Below are 23,440 nucleotides of genomic sequence, written 5' to 3'. Positions count from 1 at the left end.
TAATGTAATTTCTTCATTTCATTGCCATTTCATTATCGGGATGCAGTCTATGGAAGAAGTGGGTAGTATTTTGTTTTAAAGATTTGAAAATGCTTTACTAAGCCCATTTTCAGGTTTCATTGACTCTGTTGCGCATGGCTCCTAACGGATATGTATTTGTAATGTGAAGGTGAATATTGTAGGTTTTTTTGTGAGTGTGTTTTGACCTAAGCTTTCTGTATGGTAATGACTACTCAGCTAGCTCCATGTTTTCTTGCAGGTATTAATGGTGGTGGTCCCTTCTGCCAGGCAGACCTCAATTGTGTTCGTCTAGAGGTTGTGGTGAGTGTGTGAAAAGGAAGTGTGCATCTAAAGTGATGAAAGATTTGTACATCGGCATAGATTGACAAAATAAACGGTACCATCAAACTCCCTCACGAAATATATATTTAGCCTAAAGCTCTTTCAGACTCAGCCTGGCCCATCCTGACATAGACTCACCAGAAATCATACTAAGAAGCACACTGAATGCCAGCCAGTGTAGAAACTGTAGGTTGAATCCAGATAAGAACGAATGGGCAGTCCTGGTCACCATCTTTGATTTTGATAAAAATTAAGTTTAGGGCAAGTTTTAAACCCAGGACTATAATTGTGAACTTAGTTTTGAGGTAAACAATGTTTGCTTGCTTAAAAAAAAATGCAACATTCAGCTGCAGAAAACCCGTCTTAGCAAATTTCATAATTTCTCATATTTGAGCGTACCTTAGCGAAAAATTTGTAAAGTTCTTGACTACAATATTATTTTACAGCGAAAAAACACGGGAAGTCGAACCTGATGTGCATTTTATTTCACTTCATTAGGGAAGTAATTTCGAGGGAAAAAAGCACAAATATGGGAAACGCTTCAAAATACCTGTAATCTAGGTATTTCTCCAGACACATTAAACTGAGGATAATAAAACTCGGTGGCAATAGACTTACAAGCTTGTGGTTTATTTTGCAGTAATTGTCGTGGCTCAACAAAGTGCCGTTATACTTTAAAATTTCACTCAAATGTACGCAGTTTAATAAAAATGTTGGAATTTGAAAATAGTTTCTAAAAAAAAAAGCAGTTTTTAATTTTTTCACAAATCACCCTGGTTAAATTCAAAGATGTGGTCTACAACTCTGCCTAAAAAAAACATTGCTTGTTTTGAGTGTCTAACAAGTTGCAAAGCGTCAAACGGGACCAACACCACGTGGTCGGCATGTCACTGTTTTTGTGCTACAAATCATTCAGGTCATTAAAAAATAATTGCACCTGTCATAGGCATCAAGAAGCCGTTAGCATGAAAGACACGCGGCCGGGCTGCATGGCGTGGCACACTTTGTCCTCCGATCCGCTTGGCAGACGGCCAGATATGGTGCGTGACGGCTGTGCTCGTGTTTCATCCGTGCCGCTTTGATCGGGCCCGGCTGAAATTGACTCTGCACGCCTGCTCACAACACTGAAATGTAGAGGCCAAGTGAGTAATATAGCGCTGTGAAAGGTGAAAGCCGTCAGTGCGCCAAGGTTCATTTCATGCTAGGGATAGTTCTGCCTATAGTGTTGCTGAGAGCACCTCTGGTACAGGATGCCTTCCTTTCTTTTTTCACTCTGGTGGATGCAGCTGCAAAGTATAGCAAGAAACGTGTTTTGTGCTAACTATATGCAGAGACATGAGAAAATTTGTATCATCAGAGTTTTCTTTCGGTTCGAGAAAAAATGTTCTCTGCGGGAACTGTGTCAACTGCTTCAAGGTACTGACTGGATTCTTCAATGGCACTGGCACCTGAAGACACACTGGCAAGTGAGGCTGCATCACTATGGTAGAAACATCTGGAAGTTATACATCTAAGGGTGGGGACACTTCTGGGTCAGAGGAAGTGCTCATTCCTAAACAAGCGGCCATTTAAGAGCTCAACAGGTATGTGTAGTGGCCAGAAGTTTTGCCTTTAGTACCTCCACATTTGGTTAAAAAAAAAATAAAAAATAAAGGGTCGTATGCCAAGCGCAAGGAAGAAGAAATTGAGCATGCTCTCAGAAAAAGAATTAGGTCTAGTTTATCAGCGTCATGTGGCACAGAAAGCCAGCCCACAACATTGAAAGAGAGCTGCAGTACTTGCTCAGAGTAGTTGAATAACTTAAAGCAAGCCTTCGAAGCTTCAGACTCGTTCAATGAGCGTTGGTGTGTTTTAACTCAGCTGCGAAAGTCGCTTGACATCAAGGAGATACAGGATGTTATTGCGGCAGCTACCCGTTACATGACCCATAAATATAGAAAATACCAGGAAAATCGTGGTGTGTGGTCAACTTCTGACCCCTACACAAGGAGGAGGGTAAACCAGGAGGATCTAGAAGCAGTACTGGACTATTACACTGAAGGTAAACGTAACTGTAGTCCACCAAGCCCAAACAAGAAGGATGTGGTCGGCATTATATTGTGTGGAAAGAAAGAGTGCATTGCGAAGTGCATCATGGCGTGCTGTATTTGCGAAGCTTATTGCACAATGGCAATTGGACGGACAAAGTTCTATTCTTTGCAACCAGAATGGGTCACGCTCACGCCATCACAGAAAGTGTGTGTCTGTGTTTATTGTGGGAACGTAAGGTTGGCAGTTCGTGCCCTGGAAAAAGTTTCCAGCTAGAGGAAAAGCACCGAAGACCTTCGTGACCTTTGTCTGTGCTGCCCCTTTTCCGTTAAGTGCCAACTCGGAGAGGACTCAGCGTGCTCGATGATCAGAGTTCTTACAAAAGCTGACCTTGGAATTCCTGAAAATGAAGAAATATTTGCGGCTTGGGAGAAAAACTTATTAATGCCAAAAGTAATAGATAAGCCATGACTACATTAGACGCACTCAAGGCAAAGCAATCAGTGAATAAAAGAAGTAAGTACAGAAAGCTAGTGTTCTTGTGCATTTTGATTTCACAGAGAACTGAACAATGTCGCTACCGGATGAAATTCAGTCATATCACTGAAGCAAAAGTCAAGTCTCCATATTCACGTATGTGGCCATTACAAAAAAACGTACATGCTGTTTTGCTGTCGTAAGCGATGAGAAGTGCCACGACTCGGCCTTATGTGTGCGATGCTATTGCTAAGGGGTGTGAATGGCTTGAAACGCACATCCCACTGTATGCTCATGTATGTCGCATACGTCAGTGACAGTGCTGCAGCTCATTTCAAGTATAAACATCCAATTCACAAATTGAAAAATACCCTGTATGCATCAGCCAAGTGGATATTTTGTGCACACGGGAAAAATGCCTGCGACGGAATTGGAGGCATTGTGAAGCACCAGGTGACAGTACATAATCTTTGAAGTCACGCCACATCTGCCATCAACTCGGCTGCCGAAATGGTCCAATTTCTTACTCCTAAAGTTCCAAAGGAGACAATAATTTATGTCCCAAAAACTGAGGTTGAAGCTTTCAGGGAGTTGAAGGCGAGAGAATGGGTTCCTGCTCCTACAAGGCCTGGTATTCAGTCGTGGCATGTATGGGAGTGCAAGCGGACCCATAACTTCCAAGTAGAGTTGTTTATGGCAAGAACAGCATCTTCAGAGAAGAAGCTACTTTGGCAGTAAAAGTGAATGCCGCAGGTTCTTTAAAAAGAAGGTGTAAGACCAGGCCAATAAAATATTTGTATCTGGCAGCAGTACCAAGGTCGATCCACATAGGTCGCGAAGCTTCGGGCGAAAAGCGGTTCAGAACCAATTGTCACCGACATCAGCAAGGGTGGTTATGGGAGCAGCGATTGAAGCTCGACTATGTTTGGAGGGAATAAACACTGGGAAAGAAAAAAGCGTTTTCTAATTAAAGCGAGACGCAGTTAGATTCATTCAACGAAAATAAAATTCCTAATCCATTTTATATACGCATGGCGAGAAAAGAAGATACAACTCATTTACTTGATCATTATCAATAAATACCTTTTTTCAGCGCCCATCGTGAGAGCGCCCATCGATAGCGGTGGGCGTTGACGCTGCTATCACTTCCAATGCAATGCAGCTCTTGGAGTTCGTGGAAAGGCGCACTCGTAAAGTTCACCTGTTACAATACGCCCCCGCTCACATGTGTTGTTTTGCATGTCGACGTTTGAATTAGGTGACGCGGGTAGTTTTATTGTTTCTTAACCTGTGCAGTCAAAAGTAGTGAGTTGCGACCGTCAGATACTTGTTTGCTTTAGTTTTCATGCGACAGTGCTGGCCGACAGGTCCGACGAAAGGACGAGCACTCTACGTAATTTACGGCCAAAGCGTTCGTCGGCCTCCAAAGAAAGTATGTTCTGTGCAGAGATGTGATTTCGACACCCGTACGGCTGACCTTTTCCTCCATCGCTTTCCGTGCAGAAAGCTCGTTCCGCCCATCAAGTCGAATGGCGGGGCATTTGAATATACAGCTCTAATGGCAGGCCTCCGAAAACAGATTTCGCGCCTATGAGAACAAAATGTCGTTACTTCTGTTTTTAACGGAAATTATGTCACTTCTGTCTTTAACGGATATGAGGTCAAATTATTTTTTCTTCCGCCGGAAGTGTTCCCTCCTCACACAGATGGCGCTAAGCCCCATGAACCGCCGATAAGCCGCCATGTTTTGAATGTATGAGCTTCTATGAAAGCTTCGTTACCAGGTGTATTTACCTTGGCAGTACCATTAGCCTCATCCTCTGCCACATTGGTATCCAAATCCACAATTATGTTGTAAACAAAAGCCGCAATAGTTGCAGGACAGATTTACTGGAAAACAGAGTTATTTTTTAACAATTAATTTCACCTTGGATTAGTTCGAGTGTTGCTCAACAGATCAAAATATGTAAAATCCGTGTTGTGGCAACTAGGCGGAATTGGTCACATTTGACACTTTGTAACTTGTTAGGTGCTCAAATAATGCAATGTTTTTTTTTTTTGGCAGAATGGTAGACCACATCCATGGCTTTATTCAGGGGATTTGTAAAAAAAAAAAAACGAAAAATGGCCTTTTTAAAAAAAAACATATTCAATTTTCGACATTTTTAATAAGCCGCTTATGTTCAAGTAAAATTTCAAAGTATAACGGCACTTCACTGAGGCTCGCTTGCCCTATCACTTGCTCGGGGTATCAAGATAGCTCATGGGTGGCTCCTAGTCTGAATTGACTCATTCATTAATGAGTTCCCTGATGTGTATTGGTGGTGTGTTTGTTTATCTTAGCTGTGAAAGTGTAGATAATTTGTAACTTGTCCAATGCAATTAAGCTGCCTTCATTGTTAGTGTAACTGCTGCTTAAATAAACAGAAAAATGTGGCATATATTTTGTATCACAGAAAGCAAACGGGCGGTAGGTTACTGAACCAAGACGGCCCGGAGGATGTGTGAAGACTCATATAATTGTCTTTAAGGAGCATCAAAGTTAAACAGTATTGCTTAGCATTTGTGACTCACAAGGAGAGAACCAATTGAGCATCTTATGAAGATGTTCTTGATGTGCATCCAATTTATAATTCTGTTGGGTTGTATTGGCATAGCCAGTTTGCTTTGCTATTTGTACTTTCCTGGGGCAAATATCTGCTAGTTGGTAATTATTCTGGTTTGCAGTAAGGCACATTGAAGGAACTGTTTGGTCATACTCATTTCAACATTAGCATTAATCTTATTAGTTCCCATTTTCTTATGATTATTGGTAACAAAGGTTGGAAGATTAAGAATACAACTAGGTAGGTCAGACTTGTGGTAGGAGTGCTGGGCCGCGATTTTGTAGCGATGCCTTATGACTTATTCTATACTAGTCTTATCATCCACCGCTCACGGCCGGCTGATACCGTTGATAATGTGAGTGGACCGTTGTTCTGACCACTGACAAAGCGTGATAAGTGCGAAAAGGCATTATTGCCGGAAAGGCATCGCTACAAAATACTGGCCTTGTCTTCCTAAGGTAAGCCTGGGTTTGAGAAGTGTACACACATGCACATACTAATAACACAAGCAAAACCAAGTGCGACTCCTAACGGAATTTTATTCTCCGCAGAAGACGTTAGACAGTCAGTGGTTCACATATACATTGTACAAATGGCTATCGCTTGAAATCTATAGCTTGTCATACAAATTTTGTATGACACAATCTCAGTAATACTATAATTGCTAATTTTGAGTTAAATACAAATTACACATGTCTGCGATCTCAAAAAGACCAAAAAAATATTTCATCTTTCCACTTCTGGTCTATGCATGCCAATTGCTTGTAGCTGCATTTGCTGAGTGTGGTCGCTGAGATCGCACTGGCATAGGGTTGCCAACTCTTGAGTGGACGAAGTCAGGGTGGGGGGCTGGCGAAGACTGACCCTGTCAGTGCTGGAGGAGTCGCCACTGTGTATGCGAAACAGAGTTGAAAACTTTTTCTGTCCTACCATGTCACAATTTACAACAAGAAATGTAAGGCATAGTTGCCTAACACGGCTACCAATATGGATAAAGTTAATGCGAACGGTTAGGGCCTATAACAGAACTAGAAGCATGATAAAAATGAAATGGCCTCAAGTTTATGACAATGCAACAGAACAGAAAAAGGAATATTGAGCAAACGAGCTGTCAGGCATTATAAAAAGAAAAGCTGGTCTATTTATTGTTATCCAGTACAAAAATAAAAGCAAACGTTGGGACATTTTGCTGTCCTGACTGAGTCAAGTACGGACACTGGACATTTACTCAAAAGTTGGGACTGACCCACTAAATTAGGGACGTTTGGCAGCCAGCCCTACACCGACGTGCTGCGTAGATATTGTGGCAACCACAAGGTGCTCCGACGAGCAGCCCTCTTGTCGGCAAGATGATCAGACAACCGTGTGCGCTGATTGGTCTCTCTCTAAGGGACGTAGTTCCAGGTAGCGTGTTTCTATTTGCGCCCACGCACAGTGCTCGACCGCTGGCGCCATGCTGCGCCGCTCGCGCGTACCGCGTTTCTAGGGGGTTTCTTTCGCCGAGGGCGCTCGAACGCAATCATATGGTTCACAGGAATCCATGCTTTGTAAGCGTGGCTGTATGGCGTAGTGGTTACGACGCTTGCTTTGAGATCAGGCATACGCAGGTTCGAATCTCTCCTTCACCAAAAAATTTTTTTTTCTTAATATCACATTTTTTTTTTCCTCTCTGTTTCCCTGCGCGGTCAGTTGAACCTCGGTGCCACGGGAAGCCGTGGTGCCGGGCACCGACGCAAGTGGCGGTCGTTGGGGTGTTGCGGAGCGCAGCGTAGCAGCACCCCAAATAAAGAAATACTGCTCCAGTCAGGTAGACTGCTCCCTCCCTGATAGTGAGATTATATTTGGATCATCAAAACAGTGATGCGTTTATTTAGGAATACCATCGATCCCCTAACAGCAGCCACAGTCGTGCCTAGTCACCACCAGCCCAGCGTGTTCTCCGTCAACGCCTCCTAGTCCTCCGTTCCAACGGCGGCGGCTAGAAACATGGTACGCGCGAGTGGCACACGGCGGCGCCAGCGGTCGAGCACTGGGCGTGGGCGCAAATAGAAATACGCTTCCAGGTACAGCCATTGTAGTGGTTGTAAACACCTGAGTGCCCATCTCGCATCAAGAGAGCGTTGCACAGGCCTAAAGTAGCGTCGCAAAGAAAGGGAAAAAGAATGAAAAAAAAAAAAAAACTTTTCGGTGGGGCCTTGCCCCTTCGCCATCCCCCCTGTGTAGTTTCCAGTGCGCCAGTGGAGACGAAAGGAGAGAAAGCTGTGCATCGGTGCAATAAGTACCTTCAACTATGCCTATACTTAAAGAATTAGAAATAATTTTTTTTTGCGACAGGAGATCCTTGAGGTGACATCCTTTAATAGTGAGTCCATTCTATGATTAGTTAGAAAAGTGTTTCAAGGCCCCTTTAAGGAGGGACATTATGTGCAAGGTTTACAGCACAAGGCTGGATTGCATCTTGTTGATGGATAGCATGCTTTTACTGCATGCCATTTATCTATGTGATGTGGGCTTACCTGTTAAATGTTGTCATCATGGGTCTTTTGCTATGCTGTCATAATATCATGGTATGTGATACCATTATGTCATGCCAACACAGCATTCAGTGAAGTGTCTGTCTTGACTTCAGTATGTATGCATCACATACGACAAAGATGAGTGTAAACTTTGCCTTGTAAAGCATGCTTGTGATCTGTATTGTCAGCTATAAGTTGTGCACTTTTGCATCATAAAGCTTGTGTGGACTGCATGGGCTTGCAACACTATAAGGTACTGTTCCAAGTGGTCATTGCACTGTCAAGAAATTCTTGGAAGCCTGGGCCATGGTTCAGCATGTCTGTGCACATTCTGTCCATATCTTTGTCAGAACGAGAACTTGCATGCTTGCACAGTCATTGGTTTTTTTCTACTTTGTTGTAGCTATGATTAAGTCTCGCCGGTCTGTATTCTTTGGTAAGCAACATTAAACAGCTGTAGCATGTATGCATTTTCACATACATATTGTGGCCATGAAGCTGTAAACTGTAATTTTATAGTGCCTTATTTCTTGTTATCTTTTATATTTTTTTTTGTCTTCTGGGCTGCTTGTACCTTGTAGGTTTGTTTGGTCTTGGTTGGGGACTGTACTCAGAACGCCTTTTATGTATCATTACATTGAAGTGTGACATGTAAAACCTCTTTAGCAGGTTTCTAAGCATTGGGCAACCCTAAGTGTACGTTTTGTAGTCTGAATTAGGGCACTCTTACAAATGCAGGTGAACATGGAAATGCTAGAACACATTGAAGTAGTTTTGGAATTGCTCACATTTGAATTTATGCGTATAGTACAGTGGCCTGTGGGCATGCTGCACATTTGCAAAGATGCTGATGGTTTTGTCTGGAATGCATGGAGCTAACCTACGGTGAGACATGCTGCTGCAGACAACACCATCCATGCAACACTGCTGATGTTTTTGTACAAATAATCCAAAGGCACCATCTTGATCTTGCATGCTCACACAGCTTGGAGTATGGGTGAAGTGCTATTGTGTGTTTACCGTGTCGGGCTTCACTATAAATGAAAATGAGGTACAGACATGGCCCACAGTATTCTTGGTTCCTCCTTGTATTCAGTGGGATAGCGAGTCACCGTCATGCCAGCGGCCGTGCTGCTGCACAGAGCCAAGTAGGCCTGCAACAGAGAATCAGTCACATTGCCAAGGTCTCGACTCCTTGCAAGGCAGGGTCAGTGACACTGTTTCTTCTCATCTTGTTTTCTTATTTGAAGTGTGCAATCTTTTCAGTGCATAAACATGTTTAACTATATCAGCCCTTTAGTGAGAGAGAGAAAGAAATGTTTCAGTGCCTAGCAGTGTGGTTACAAAGCATGCTGAAGTAATGAGCGGCTATTAAATCATATCTTATACAAACTTTGGATTGCTTTGGTTTCTTTGTGCACTGCTCACTAAATATAAGGATGCTTTTTTTACTAGGTTTATGTGAAGGCATTGCGATGATCCATATCACCAGCCCGACACGAAGCCCAAAAGACAGTTAAAAAAAGGAAGTAGCGATAAAAGTGCTAAATACAGTGACCTCATAAAATTTTGACTGTATATAACTAGTATACAAGGCTCTTCAATGCATTAAACAGCGTTTTACCCAAAAAGTTAATTGGAACGCCCATGCATTTTGTCGGACACTTCGAAAATTAATCTTTCGAAACTGGTTCAGTCCCGAGAATTCGTTTCAAGTGGATATGCCTTGCGAACTCAGTGGCTATAATTTGTAGATTAAAAGATGTGCCGTAAAATAATTAATTAAAAAAGTTAATTAGCATAATTATGTTATTATTCAATTAGACGTTCTGATTTGTCGTGAAAGTAATGACTGCCTCATTGAGTAGTTTAGATCAAGGATTATAATTATGCTGTCTGCTACAGGCAATTTTAAAAAATTTGGTGCAGCTAAAATGAAACACCTTGTATAACTAGTCTAATAATGACACTGGCATTTTGGACTGTCCACAGAGGTTTTACAGACTGAGCAGGTTATTCTTGTGGCATTTATTTTTTTTGTCCAGATGTGTATGTTTACAAGTTGGGACTTGTGGTAACCATAGATGCAAACAAAGCTCGTGTGTTGTGTAGGGCTCTATTTGTATGCCATACACAGCAGCAGTACTGTCAGTGCAGTGCACATGGGGAAGTTATTTTTTAGTTCAAGAAAAAGCATTCTGCGGTTTTTTAGGCTTTGTGCTTGGCATTTCGTGTAGTTCTGTAAGTTTGCTGTCTCATGCGCTCATATTACAGGTTGTGGGATGCACACGACCACTTAGGTCGCAGCAACTAGGACGTGCTTCAGTGCGGATGCCTTTTGGAGCCTTCTGTGGGGCCCACCAGCATCGGCTGCGGCTGCACCACTGCTGTCCCCACTGTGGCCTCTTCTGCACTCAAGTAGGTTACTCTGCATTGCCTGCAGTTCTCAAGAAGTGGAATCTTGTCAGGTCTTCCAAATCATAAGGCTTTGGGTAACAGCGCAAACAGACGACCACAAGAAGGGAGACACACAAGTGCTGACTAACAACTGGTTTTATTGGCAAGGATAGCACACCTTATATATGCCAGAGTGAAGCAAGAGAAAGGGGAAGAACATAACAAGGGTAAACTCGTGCCAATAACGCAAGCGCAATGCAGCCAACCAAGCGCAGGACGCAAACAATTATTTTTCTTTCCAATCTGAACCCCCGATAGCCGCATCCAGAAGATCAAATTCAGCATCAAAGGGAGCAAGGGAAGGGGTGCTGAAGCACTTGCTACCGAACTTCCCAATGTGGCAGACTTCCAAACTGATGTTATTGTTATCTTTTTGATGTTTTTGGATAGTCTATCTAGCAAAGTGCAATAAGCGTTGCTGCTGGTAGATTGTTTGTCAGTTCAATGTGAATGTATTTTCAAAGCATTATATCCAGGGTGTCCCAAGTATCATGTACCAAGATTTAAAAATATGCAAATGCCACGTAGGTGGACAGAACCAAGGTAATGTTCCAAGGCTGTCACTTGGAGATACTCAGATTATTTTTTGCATTCCTCCTAATTACATAATTAGTCTTAAATAATCAACTTCTCAAATATTATAATTAGATGAAAAGTGTCAATGAGAAAATTGTAGAGCCCCATGAAAAACTCCCGATACAGCTTTCTGTTTATCAACACATGCTCCATAAGTGTTTTTTCGAGTGTGAAAGAAGCCTGCAAATACACGTAAAGTGTCTTGAGCGGCCAGTCATGCGGCAATTTTGTGTGTATTCATGGACTTATTTCACGCTTTCGCGCAACAAAAAAGTTTTTATTGCGATAGCAATTATATGGACACTCAAAAGCAGATTTCTGCCGTCGGCGTCGCCGTCGCCGTGAGGTTCCGTATGACGTCAATGGAGATTAAATCGTCGCCGCGCGCCGAACGAACGCTGTATGTGCGAGTGAAAGGGCGCGAGGGGCGCGCGCTTTCACGGGGAGTGAACGCACGGCGGAGAACAAACGCGCGTTCTGCGCCGTGCTCCCTTAAGGGCTGCAGAAGTAGGCGTCTCTTTCCTCCTTTACAATCACCATATATGTAGAGCAAACGCGCCTTCTTCCGATGCGTGAGAGGCCGTGGGGGAGGGGGGGGGGAGGGAAGGGAGGCGACATTTAGCTGCGGCACCAAGTGCCTATTTATATCAGAGGCTCCGGCAACAGTCACCAACGCCGCACGCATTTTGAGCGAACGCGGGCAAAACGCCGACGGCGTCGACAACAGTTCTGCGTGTTGCCGGTGCTGCTGCATGTCCAAGTTTATACAGTTGATAAAACTACTATCCTTACTCCGTATAGCTCTCTACTAATTTGCTATCGCAATTGATGCTTCGCCTTTCAGGTGAAACTGCGACAACTTTTTTGAAACCTGATTGAGATAAAGCATATTTACATGCAAATAAATCAGTAGATGAGGCTTAGGTCATAGAAGAATGATTCTGCATATGTAGGGTTGTTCATTTTCTGGGAAAATGCGATTTTACCCGATTCTTACACCCCGAACGTGTTTCAGGAGAATCGGGTTAAACCTGATTTCTCCCCGAATTCCAAAGCCCCATATCAACTTTTCAATTTTTTAAACGCTTCTCGGCGTTTGCACTGTTCAAGTGCCAGCTACCCTGCCTCGAGACAACGAAGTTAGATTTTGTTGGCACTCACTGTGACATTCTACGGAGGCCGGCTGAGGAAAAGCGACAATAGGCGTTTGACAAACCACCTTTTCGTGAATGAAATGTTTCATTTCCTAGAAGTTATCAATGCTCTTTACTGTCATTATTACTTATTAATTTCCAAACAAACACGAAACTTCTGAGTATTTGCTAGAAAACCCTGATGTCCCCCCGATTACCAGCTTGAAATAGATCCCTAGTTTAACTCGTTAGCGTTAAGGAGCTTGTGGTGCCCTCCGATAAAAAAATGAAAAACCCAAATGTAATGCATTGGGTACTTAGTACATTTGCAAGTTTAACCCGAAAAAAACAGAATTTCGGCATACCGTAAAATTCCGAGCAAGCGCGCCCCTCCTCGAGCTAGTCGAAATTACCGGCAAAGTTAGGGGGGGCGCTATCCCGGAACGGCACCAAAATTCAAGATTGCCACGACAGAATTTTCCCGCAAAAAAAAAAAGAAGCGCAGTGGGAATAGCATTAAAGTTTTATTGAACATAAACTTTATTAAGCCAAAGATGTGTTAGTGGTGTTTATCACTCTCAAAACCACCAAAAGAACTACAGAAAGAGCGCATCGACGCTGCAGCGGCGAGTCGCCGCAACCGGCGACACGAACATTGGTTATGCAGCTTCTATTCCAGGCAAAATTATGTCCGCTGGACTAAAGTGACGCGTAATGTTCACTTTATTAAAAACCATGTCCACGGTGAAACGTTTAGCACTAATGAGAGTTCCGATACAAGTGAAGCTCAGCTGCAGTGCATGGCTACCGACGGCGGACAGCGAACCGCGGCTCGGCCATGCTCGCATCGCAGCTGGTGGCGCCGCAAATGTCAGCATGTTTTCATCGTGTGAAATTATTGCGAGGAGAGGGTAAAGTGGCAACGACGGTAACAAAACATTGCTGCTTTTGAGCGTCGGCTGTTCGTGCTGAAGTGTCGTCCGCTACAGATTCGCAGTGAACTGAAAAAGGCCTAGCGACGAAATCGGTGGCGAGTGATAGCAGCGGTGAAGCTGCCGGCGATGTCAGAGCGTAGCCGTGACCACTCCTCTGTCGCTGAGTGGTCACGTCGCTGTGCTGCAGGGAACTCCTCTGTGTGCTGTGCGAGAGGCAGATCTCGCCGTTGGCCGGCGGTCCGTGAACTACAGATTGCCAGCTGCAGTTCGCCCCGATGCACTCATGTGCCCACTGGGGCGCCCGGGTACGACCATGATTTCATGAAATGGCTCATCGGGGCGCCCCGATGTGCACCGGTGCGATTTGCCGAATTTCCCATTATTTTCCTGGACTGGATGTGGCAGGCCAGTGTTGGTGCGGAGCGGAAGGGGGGGGGGGGGGGGGGTGCTCTCCCGGAACAGCGCGGAAATTTGAAATTAGCAGTGAAGTTAGGGGGGGGCTCTTGCACGGGAGGGGGCGCTTGCACGGAATTTTACGGTAGTTACACAAAATACCCGATTATCAGCTCGAAAAATAGCGCCCAAATTTTACCCCCTGATTGAAAAAAAAAGTATATATATATATAAAACTTGAAAACGAACAATCCTATGCATATGTTGCATAATATTTATTTTAGATACTGTATTTACCAGCATAATGCTCGCACCTCCACATTGGCAATCAAAAATTTGATTTTTTTTTCCTCCAGTTAATCATCGCACCCTTGAAAATTGCTGTAGCGACAGTGTTCTGGCATAGACTCTGAATAGGTCGGGCCAGAGTCACTTTATCCGTTTCGTCAGTCTCGCAGTGCCCGCAAATACGAAGGGGCCTTTGCACTGCTTGCGTAGAACCTGTGCTCTTATTACAAAGGTTAAGAGCTGTTCGGAGGTAATATATTGTTTACCATTGGTGTCAGTGAGAACCTTGATTTACAGCCAATTTATTTTTGTTTTTTCATTTAGTACCTAAAACATTTTATTGGAAATTTTTTCCTGCGTAATTGTTGCACCCCCAAACTTCACATCAATTTTCTTTGAAAGAAAGTGTGAGCATTGTGTGAGTAAATACGGTAAGTGTTTCTTATTCTACGTTTTGCCTCGAAAATGTTAGTCTCACCATGCTGCTGCTGCCGCTGTACCTTGATTTTTTTAATGTATACAAAAGCACACAGTCAAGAGCATATGGCAGGCTGAAGCCGAAGCATCCAATTTTTCAGTTGCCTCAATTGTGTGGCAGGTGCTTCATTGTGTCAATCGTGGCACGACTATATAATGAAAAAAGTGTTGTTCCACAGCAGAAGTAGGCGCTGACATTTGTTTGAACTAAAGACAAAGTGGCAAGTGAGGTTCAACATCAACCCTCTTTCTCGCTTTCACATTGATGTAGATCAGTGTGAAGAATTTACTTACGCACAAATCATAGACCTGCACCAGACAGAGTTGGTTGCTCTTCCAAAAGTCAAGACTATTATCTCTGCGACGGTCCTCATGGACTGATCCTCTTGCACTCTCTTGAGAAACCCTGGTAGTCCATCAAGTGTGGTTTGAGAAATAGTGCACGAGGTGTTTGGTGTGTAATATTGATGTATGGAGTGGTGGCGTGGAGTAGAGGTAGAACACCCGACTTCAAATCTGAAGGTCGTAAGTTCGAATCCTGGTCCATTCCACTACATTTTCAGGCATGGAGTGGTGCCTGACACCGGCAAAGAAAAAAAAAAAATACATATTGCCGAGAGCTAGTGGGGCTATACTAGTTCAGGTGCAACCAAACTAGGCAGGCCCACTAAGCTTCATCAAAGTCACTCCCTCACCAGAACAGGAATTGGCCTCCCTGGTGCAGTATTCGGCCAATACCTCCCTCATGACTCCGACAATTAACCCATGGCCCTCAGTTCCCAGTGGCTGCGGAGCACCTGACCAAGGCGGCGGTCAGACCTGCTACGCGGCAGAGGGTGCTAAGAATCTCTGGGTCAAGGCAGGCCGCCAATGGAAACTGAACCTGGCAACGTTCAACACGCGCACCCTCTCGAGTGAGGCTAGCTTAGCAGGACTATTTGAAGAATTATCAGGCATTTCCTGGGATATTATTGGCCTTAGTGAGGTTAGAAGAACTGGTGAGTCTTACACAGTACTGACTAACGGCCACGTCCTCTGCTACAGAGGTCTTCCAGATAAGAAAGAATCCGGGGTAGGATTTCTAGTGCATAACAACGTAGCGGGCAACATTGACGAATTCTACAGCATTAATGAAAGGGTAGCAGTCGTCGTAATAAAGCTGAATAGGAGGTACAAAATGAAGGTAGTTCAAGCCTATGCACCAACCTCTAGTCACGATGATGAAGAAATTGAACAGTTTTATGAAGATGTTGAACTAGCAATGAGAAAGGTGCAAACTCAGTATACTTTAGTCATGGGCGACTTCAATGCAAAAGTGGGGAAAAAGCAGGTTGGTGAGCAAGCAATTGGCAACTACGGCATCGATTCTAGGAATGCAAGAGGAAAGATGTTAGTAGAATTCGCGGAAAGGAATAGGCTCCGAATAATGAATACCTTCTTCAGGAAGCGCAGCAACAGGAAGTGGACCTGGAAAAGCCCTAATGGAGAAACAAGGAATGAAATAGATTTCATACTCTCTGCCGATCCAAGCATAGTGCAGGATGTAGAAGTGTTAGGTAAGGTTAAGTGCAGTGACCATAGGTTAGTGAGGTCTAGGATTTCTCTCAATTTGAAGAGAGAGAGAGTGAAATTAGTCAAGAGGAAACAGGCCAACCTAGAGGCAGTAAGGGTAAAAGCAGACCAATTCAGGCTGGTGCTCGCAAACAAATATGCAGCTTTAGAACAGGAAGATGAAGATAACATAGAGATAATGAACGAAACCGTAACTAGGCTGATCTCAGAAGCAGCAATTGAAGTGGGAGGTAAAGCACCAAAGCAACCTGTAGGGAAGCTCTCCCAAGAAACAAAGGACCTAATAAAGAAACGACAAAACATGAAAGTGTCCAACTCAAGAGATCAGATAGAATTCGCTGAACTGTCAAAACTGATCAACAAGAAGAAAGTAAGGGATATTCGAAATTATAACGTGGGAAAAATTGAGGAAGCCGTAAAATATGGACGCAGCATGAAATCAGTAAGAAGAAAACTAGGCATAGGACAAAGCAAGATGTATGCACTGAAAGATAAGCATAGTAATATCATCAGCAATTTCGATGACATAGTAAAAGCAGCAGAAGAATTCTATACTGACCTCTACAGTAGCCAAAACAACCAAGCTTCTTCCATTCGAAATAGTGATGAACCGGATACAGAAGCTCCTTCTATAACTAGCGATGAAGTTAGAAGGACCTTGAAAGACATGACCAGGGGAAAAGCGCCTGGAGAAGATGGAATAACAGTAGATTTAATCAAAGATGGAGGAGATATCATGCTTGAAAAGCTTGCGGCCCTTTATACGAAATGCCTCACAACTTCAAGTGTACCAGAGAGCTGGAAGAACGCCAACATTATACTTATCCATAAGAAGGGAGACGTTAAAGAATTGAAGAATTACAGACCCATTAGCTTGCTTTCAGTATTGTATAAAATATTCACCAAGATAATTTCCAATAGAATCAGCACAACACTTGACTTCAGTCAACCAAGAGAACAGGCTGGCTTCAGGAAGGGATATTCTACGATGGACCATATCCATGCCATCAATCAGGTAATCGAGAAATCTGCGGAGTACAATCAACCTCTCTATATGGCTTTCATAGATTATGAAAAGGCATTCGATTCAGTAGAGATATCAGCAGTCATAGAGGCATTGCGTAATCAAGGAGTGGAGGAGGCATACGTGAATATCTTGGCAAATATCTACAAGGATTCCACAGCTACCTTGGTTCTCCACAAGAAAAGTAGAAAGATACCTATCAAGAAAGGGGTCAGGCAAGGAGACACAATCTCTCCAATGCTATTCACTGCATGCTTAGAAGAAGTATTCAAGCTCTTAGACTGGGAAGAATTAGGAGTGAGGATCGATGGCGAATATCTCAACAACCTTCGGTTTGCAGATGACATTGTCCTATTGAGCAACAATGGAGAGGAATTACAACAAATGATTGAGGACCTTCATCGAGAAAGTGCAAGAATTGGGTTGAAGATGAATATGCAGAAGACAAAGATAATGTTCAATAGCCTGGCAAGCGAACAAGAATTCAGAATCGCCAGTCAGCCTCTAGAATCTGTAAAGGAATATGTTTATCTAGGTCAATTACTCACAGGGGACCCTGATCATGAGAAAGAAATTTACAGAAGAATAAAATTAGGTTGGAGTGCATACGGCAGGCATTGCCAAATCCTGACTGGGAGCTTACCACTGTCGTTGAAAAGAAAAGTGTACAATCATTGCATTCTACCGGTGCTAACATACGGGGCAGAAACTTGGAGGTTAACAAAGAAGCTCGAGAACAAGTTAAGGACCGCACAAAGAGCAATGGAACGAAAAATCTTAGGAGTAACGTTAAGAGACAGGAAGAGAGCGGTGTGGATCAGAGAACAAACGGGGGTAGACGATATTCTAGTTGACATTAAGCGGAAGAAATGGAGCTGGGCAGGCCATGTAATGCGTAGGATGGATAACCGGTGGACCATTAGGGTTACAGAATGGATACCAAGAGAAGGGAAGCGCAGTCGAGGACGGCAGAAAGTCAGGTGGGATGATGAGGTTAGGAAATTCGCAGGCGCAAGTTGGAATACGCTAGCGCAAGACAGGGGTAATTGGAGATCGCAGGGAGAGGCCTTCGTCCTGCAGTGGACATAAATATAGGCTGATGATGATGATGATGATGATTCATGTATGGTGTAAAGCTGGTTTCTTCATACTTTCTTGTGCTATGTAGTACGAAAAGACTGGGACCAAAAAGAATGGACAGACAAGTGGTGTGCCAACTTCAACGGGTTTATTAGTGTCGGATATAGTTGTATAAAGCATGAGGTGCGCGGTACTGTAAAGGACTCTTTATTTATTATTTTTTTTTTGTCACAGGAAACGGGTGCGCGTTGAGTAAAAAAGTAGCAGTTTCACCCGAAAGGCGAAGCATCCATTGCGATAGCAAATTAGTAGACAGCTATACGAAATAAGGATAGTGGTTTTATCTGCTGTATAAACTTGTAAACATTCGCTTCCTAACTAAATTAACAAGCATGATGTCACGCATGCACAAGGAAGCATGACCACATCTCGCACCTGCCGGGGTGGCTCAGTCAGCTAAGGCGTTACGCTGCTGAGCACGAGGTCGCGGGCTCGAATCCGGCCCCGGCGGCCGCATTTCGATGGAGGCGAGATGCAAAAACGCCCGTGTGCTTGCGTTGTAGTGCACGTTGAAGAACCCCAGGTGGTCAAAATTAATCCGGAGCCCTCCACTAGGCGTGCCTCATAATCAGAACTGGTTTTAGCACGTAAAACCCCAGAAAGAAGAAGACCACATCTCGGACGATGACCGCGGAAAAACGCTGGAGTGGCGAAGCGCGGCTGAAGCGGCGAACGAATTGACCTTCGTGCTAGCACGCCTCTCGCTTCAGCGCGAACTATAAGCGGTGAAAACACAGCTTGCAGCGGACTCCCTCCACGTTGCAGATTGCTTTCAAGATGCGGCAAAGGCGATCGTATTGCCGAAGTTGATCGTCGCAGAATATGTCCTCTTTCGGTCCACTGGAACCATTCCGTGTTGCTTTGCAGGCGAAAATCCTTCTGTTTGCGCCAGTCCCGCACGCCGCACGCCCCCGCAGGGGCATCTGCGTGAGCAGGCGTTTGGTGTGCTGCGGCACCACGGACCCGAGCACAAGAGGGTTGGACCCTCCCGCGTGTCGCCGTGCGCGGCTTAGCCGTGTCTGGGGAAAGGGGGATCCTGGGGGTTGAGTCGATGCCGGTTGTTTGGACCTTTAAGGCCCCCCGGCAGAGGCAACACACCCCTTCGGCCTCTGCTTCACATAGACGGCACCCCTGGGCTGACCCACCCAGGGGAAATCGGCAGTTGCCTTTTCCTGTCCTCCTCTTAAACCTTCGTCTTTCACTCTCACTTTCAATCTATCCTGTCTTCTTTTCACTTCCTTTTACTTCCAATTTCCCAGGCAGCCAGGGTTAACCTTGTGTGGGTAGCGAACCTTGGATATTCCATATTTGGTTGTAGTGACGTACGGCTGGCGTCTGCAGGTCTTGTGTTATCAGGCCCTGCAGCGTCCCCTTGTTGGGCTCCATGGTGGGTGGCTGGCGTTGCTGCCGAAAAATCCATATATACTTGTGGCAAGTTCATTCCCCCCACTATCCGATCGCCGTCTGAAACGAGGGTGCACCGATGAAGTCTTCCAGTTTTTTGGTCGCCAAAGTGAAACTTTTTCCCGATTCCATGTGATTCACTCAGAAAAAACAGACAAATCTGTACGTGCAATCTCACCTTTTCTTGTGTCAAAGACTTTGATATTTTTCGACCAGGCTATAAAGCATCTAGGATGGCGAGCGGTGATCTCAACTTGGAGCTCCGAGACCAGAAACAGTACGAAAAACTGCCCAATCTAGTATCATTTGGAGATGCCCAATTAACAGTAACCCCGCACTATACTATGAATACCACCCGTGGCATTGTCTCAGATGACGATCTGTTGCAGCTGAGTGAGGCTGAACTCCTGGAGGGTTTCAGTGAGCAGAATGTCATCCATGTAAAACGGATTAAAATGAGGCGAAATGGCAAAGAATTCCAGACCAGGCATCTGATACTTTCAACTCAAGTGTTCTGCCCGAGTCTATTGAGGCCGGGTACATCAAGCTTCGTGTTAGGCCATACGTGCCAAATCCTCTTCGATGTTTCAAATGCCAGCAGTTCGGCCATAGTTCCCAGAACTGCCGAGGCTGCCAAACTTGTGCGAAATGCAGTAGTCATGAACACTCCTCTGATTCATGTGAAAGGTCTCTACATTGTGTGAACTGTGATGGGGAGCACGCCGCATACTCCCGGTCGTGCCCATCCTGGAAAAAAGAAAAGGAAATAGTAACTATTAAAGTAAAGCGAAACATAACTTTCAAGGAGGCACGCAGGCGGGTATTGCACCTGCCGAAAACCAGCTTTGCCGAAGTGGCGCGTCAGGGGGCAGCACCACAGCGGCTTCTGGCGGCTGTCCGGCTCACACACAGTGAGCTGCCAGCGACGCCATCCGGCCCCTCGGCGGCTGCAGCTAGCGCTGCTCCACCACCCCAGCAGAAGGGGCCATCAATCTCCGGGATAGTGGCCTCCAAGGTCTTGTCCCTTGAGACGAGGCCTTCACCGCGAACAAACCGCTCTCAAGAGCGGGTGTCCAGCCAAGAGCCGATGGACACTTCTTCCAGCCAGACGGCGCAGCCAGCGCCAAAGGAGCGGCGAGAATCTCTCGACCGCCCCAAAAAAGAAAAAGCCCGCATCATAGGGCCCGACAAGGGCTCTGTAAGTTAAGTTAGTGTTTTCACACAAGACACACAGCACAAACATTCTCTGCAACATGAACACACAGATACTACAGTGGAACGTCAGAGGATTACTTCGTAACATCGACGACATCACAGAACTCATACATAAGTTTAATCCGAAGGGGCTGTGTGTCCAAGAAACACACTTAAAGCCTACACAGTCCAACTTTCTGAAGCAATATGCCATTTTCCGTAAAGATCGTGACAACGCTTCTGCCTCGTCCGGAGGTGTAGCCATCGTTGTAAATAAGTCTGTTGCTTGCCAACAGTTCGTCCTACACACGCCTCTCGAGGCTGTATCTGTGCGAGCAATTTTATTCAACAAGCTTATAACCATTTGTTCCATTTATATACCACCCAACCATCACCTCAGTAAAACGGAATTTTACAGCCTCATCGACCAGCTTCCAGAACCATACGTTATCACTGGTGATTTTAATGCTCATCACACTCTTTGGGGGAGACTCGCGATGCGACGCGAGAGGTCGACTCATTGAAAACTTTCTCCGGTGCGTGCCTCTTCAATGATAATGAACCAACATATTACAATATCCATCATAGTTCATATTCATCAATAGACCTGTCGATTGGCTATGCCTCACTTTTCCCTGATTTAGAATGGCGTGTAATTAAAAACCCATACGGAAGTGATCATTTCCCAGTAACTTTAAACTTAGTAACCGAACATGACTCCCTTCCGCATGTCCCACGGTGGAAACTGGCCTCAGCTGACTGGGAATGCTTTAGGGAATCCACGTACTTATCACGAGATTTTATAAATAATTTTAGCATAGATCGTGCTGTATCATATTTTACTGCTTTTATCATTGACGCCGCTCAGAAGTCCATTCCTCAAACGAGTACTTCATTCAAAAGACGGGTCCCCTGGTGGAATGACGATTGCAGACAGGCATGAAGGAGACAAAATAAAGCTTGGGGCAAACTTCGTGAATGTCCTACGGCTGAAAATCTAATAGAGTTTAAACATGTTAAATCACGGGGAAGAAGAACGCGAAGACAGGCTAAGAGAGCAAGCTGGGAGAGGTTTCTCTCGGGTATAAATTCGTATACTCAAGAGGCAAAAGTATGGCACGGGCTAAGGAGGCTAAAGGGAAAAGAAATCCATCCGTTGCCGCTAGTGAACGACGAAGCGAACAGCTTGGAAGACCAAGCTGACGCTCTTGGCGAACACTCCGAGTGCATATCTAGTTCGAATCATTATTCCGAGGCCTTCCTAAAGCACCAACAAATCGCAGAACGCAAGGCTATCGACCACAAATGCAGACAGAACGAACCCTATAACATGCCTTTTAACATTGCCGAGTTGAGAGCCTCCTTGAATACATGTCGGAGCTCTGCACCTGGACCTGACAGGATCGTATACGATATGACTGAACACATCCACAGCGATACTCAAATAACACTACTCGCACTTTTCAATGCTATATGGGCTGCCGGGTACCTACCTTGTTCCGATTTTGAAACAAGGTAAAGACCCCACATTAGTAACAAGTTACCGCCCAATAGCCCTCACAAGTTGTATTTGCAAACTTTTTGAAAAAAATGATAAACTGTCGCCTTTTACACTTCCTTGAGTCAAACAAAATTCTTGATCCATATCAGTGCGGCTTCAGAGAAGGACGGTCTACAACCGACCATCTCGTGCGCATCGAAGCAAACATTCGTGATGCCTTCATACATAAACAATATTTCTTATCCGTGTTTCTAGATATGGAAAAGGCGTATGATACAACCTGGCGTTACGGAATCTTGCGCGATCTGTCGGCAATTGGCATTCGCGGTAATATGTTAAACATTATTGAAAGCTACCTACACAACCGCACATTTCGGGTTAAAATAGGTAATGCACTGTCGCGTCCATTTGTACAGGAAACTGGTGTACCCCAGGGAGGCGTGCTCAGTTGCACACTCTTTATCGTCAAAATGAACACGCTTCGTGCTTTGTTGCCACCAGCTATTTTTTATTGTATCTACGTGGACGATATACAAATAGGCTTCAAGTCCTTTAACCTTGCAGTGTGTGAGAGACAGGTACAGCAGCGGTTGAACAAAGTGTCTAAGTGGGCAGACGAAAACGGGTTCAAAGTAAACCCCCACAAAAGCTCTTGTGTTCTTTTCACCAGGAAAACAGGTCTCGTTGCAGATCCCACTATCGAAATGTATGGATAACAAATATCTATGAACCACGATGGAAGAATACTTAGGTGAAAGGACGGCGCACTCTCTGCACTCTGACGCGATGAACGAACAGCGTTCTAGTAACTCGGCGCGACGAGAGAGGGCGTGCGAGATTGTGGACCGACCACGGGACCGACCTTCGCCGCCTGTTCGCCGCGCGCGCGTTTTAGCTGGTGACTCTTTCGCGGAGAAGTGCGTTAATATTTGCTTTGTTAGTGTGTATTATGGTCAGCCCAAAGCTTTATGCCGTTGCACGATGGTGAAGTGCTTTGTGCCTCTCTGCAACAGCGGCTACAAGTCGTGTGACACGAAGTATTCCCTTTTCAAACCTCCGAATAATGAAGCGGGACTGGAAGCGTGGAGGCAGGCGATACCGCGCAAAGACAGAGTGCTCCAGAAGAATGACCGTGTGTGTGAGCGACATTTTGCACCACATTTCATTCTCAGGACTTGGAGTGCTGAAGTTGACGGCCGGGTGCTCATGTCGGGTACGAGAAGGGCGGGTCTCGCGAAAGGTGCGGTGCCGACTATTTTCGAAGGGGCGCCAAAATACTTGTCGAAGAAAGTAAAGAGCCCTCGGAAGCCGGTACGGCGACAGTCTCGTGCTGTTGCTCCCCGCTGTACTGTTTCGAAGTCTAGGAGCTCCTGCGAA

At 44.9% G+C, this 23,440-nt stretch overlaps 1 protein-coding gene across 1 annotated transcript in view; it reads left to right on the top strand.

Annotated features, from left to right (window-relative positions):
• LOC119433159 (histone-lysine N-methyltransferase EHMT1-like) overlaps positions 1–23,440 on the top strand; it is a 135,626-nt gene that overhangs the window by 11,153 nt on the left and 101,033 nt on the right. The window contains exons 3-5 of the mRNA XM_037700298.2: positions 260–321; positions 9,066–9,176; positions 10,244–10,387. Coding sequence (XP_037556226.1) covers positions 260–321; positions 9,066–9,176; positions 10,244–10,387 — 317 coding nt within the window. The remainder of the gene's footprint in view (positions 1–259; positions 322–9,065; positions 9,177–10,243; positions 10,388–23,440) is intronic.

The sequence above is a fragment of the Dermacentor silvarum genome, chromosome 1, assembly GCF_013339745.2.
Source record: "Dermacentor silvarum isolate Dsil-2018 chromosome 1, BIME_Dsil_1.4, whole genome shotgun sequence".
Lineage (NCBI taxonomy): Eukaryota > Metazoa > Arthropoda > Arachnida > Ixodida > Ixodidae > Dermacentor > Dermacentor silvarum.
The sequence above is the reverse complement of the archived record's forward strand: the minus strand, read 5'-3'. Positions and strand labels throughout refer to the sequence as shown.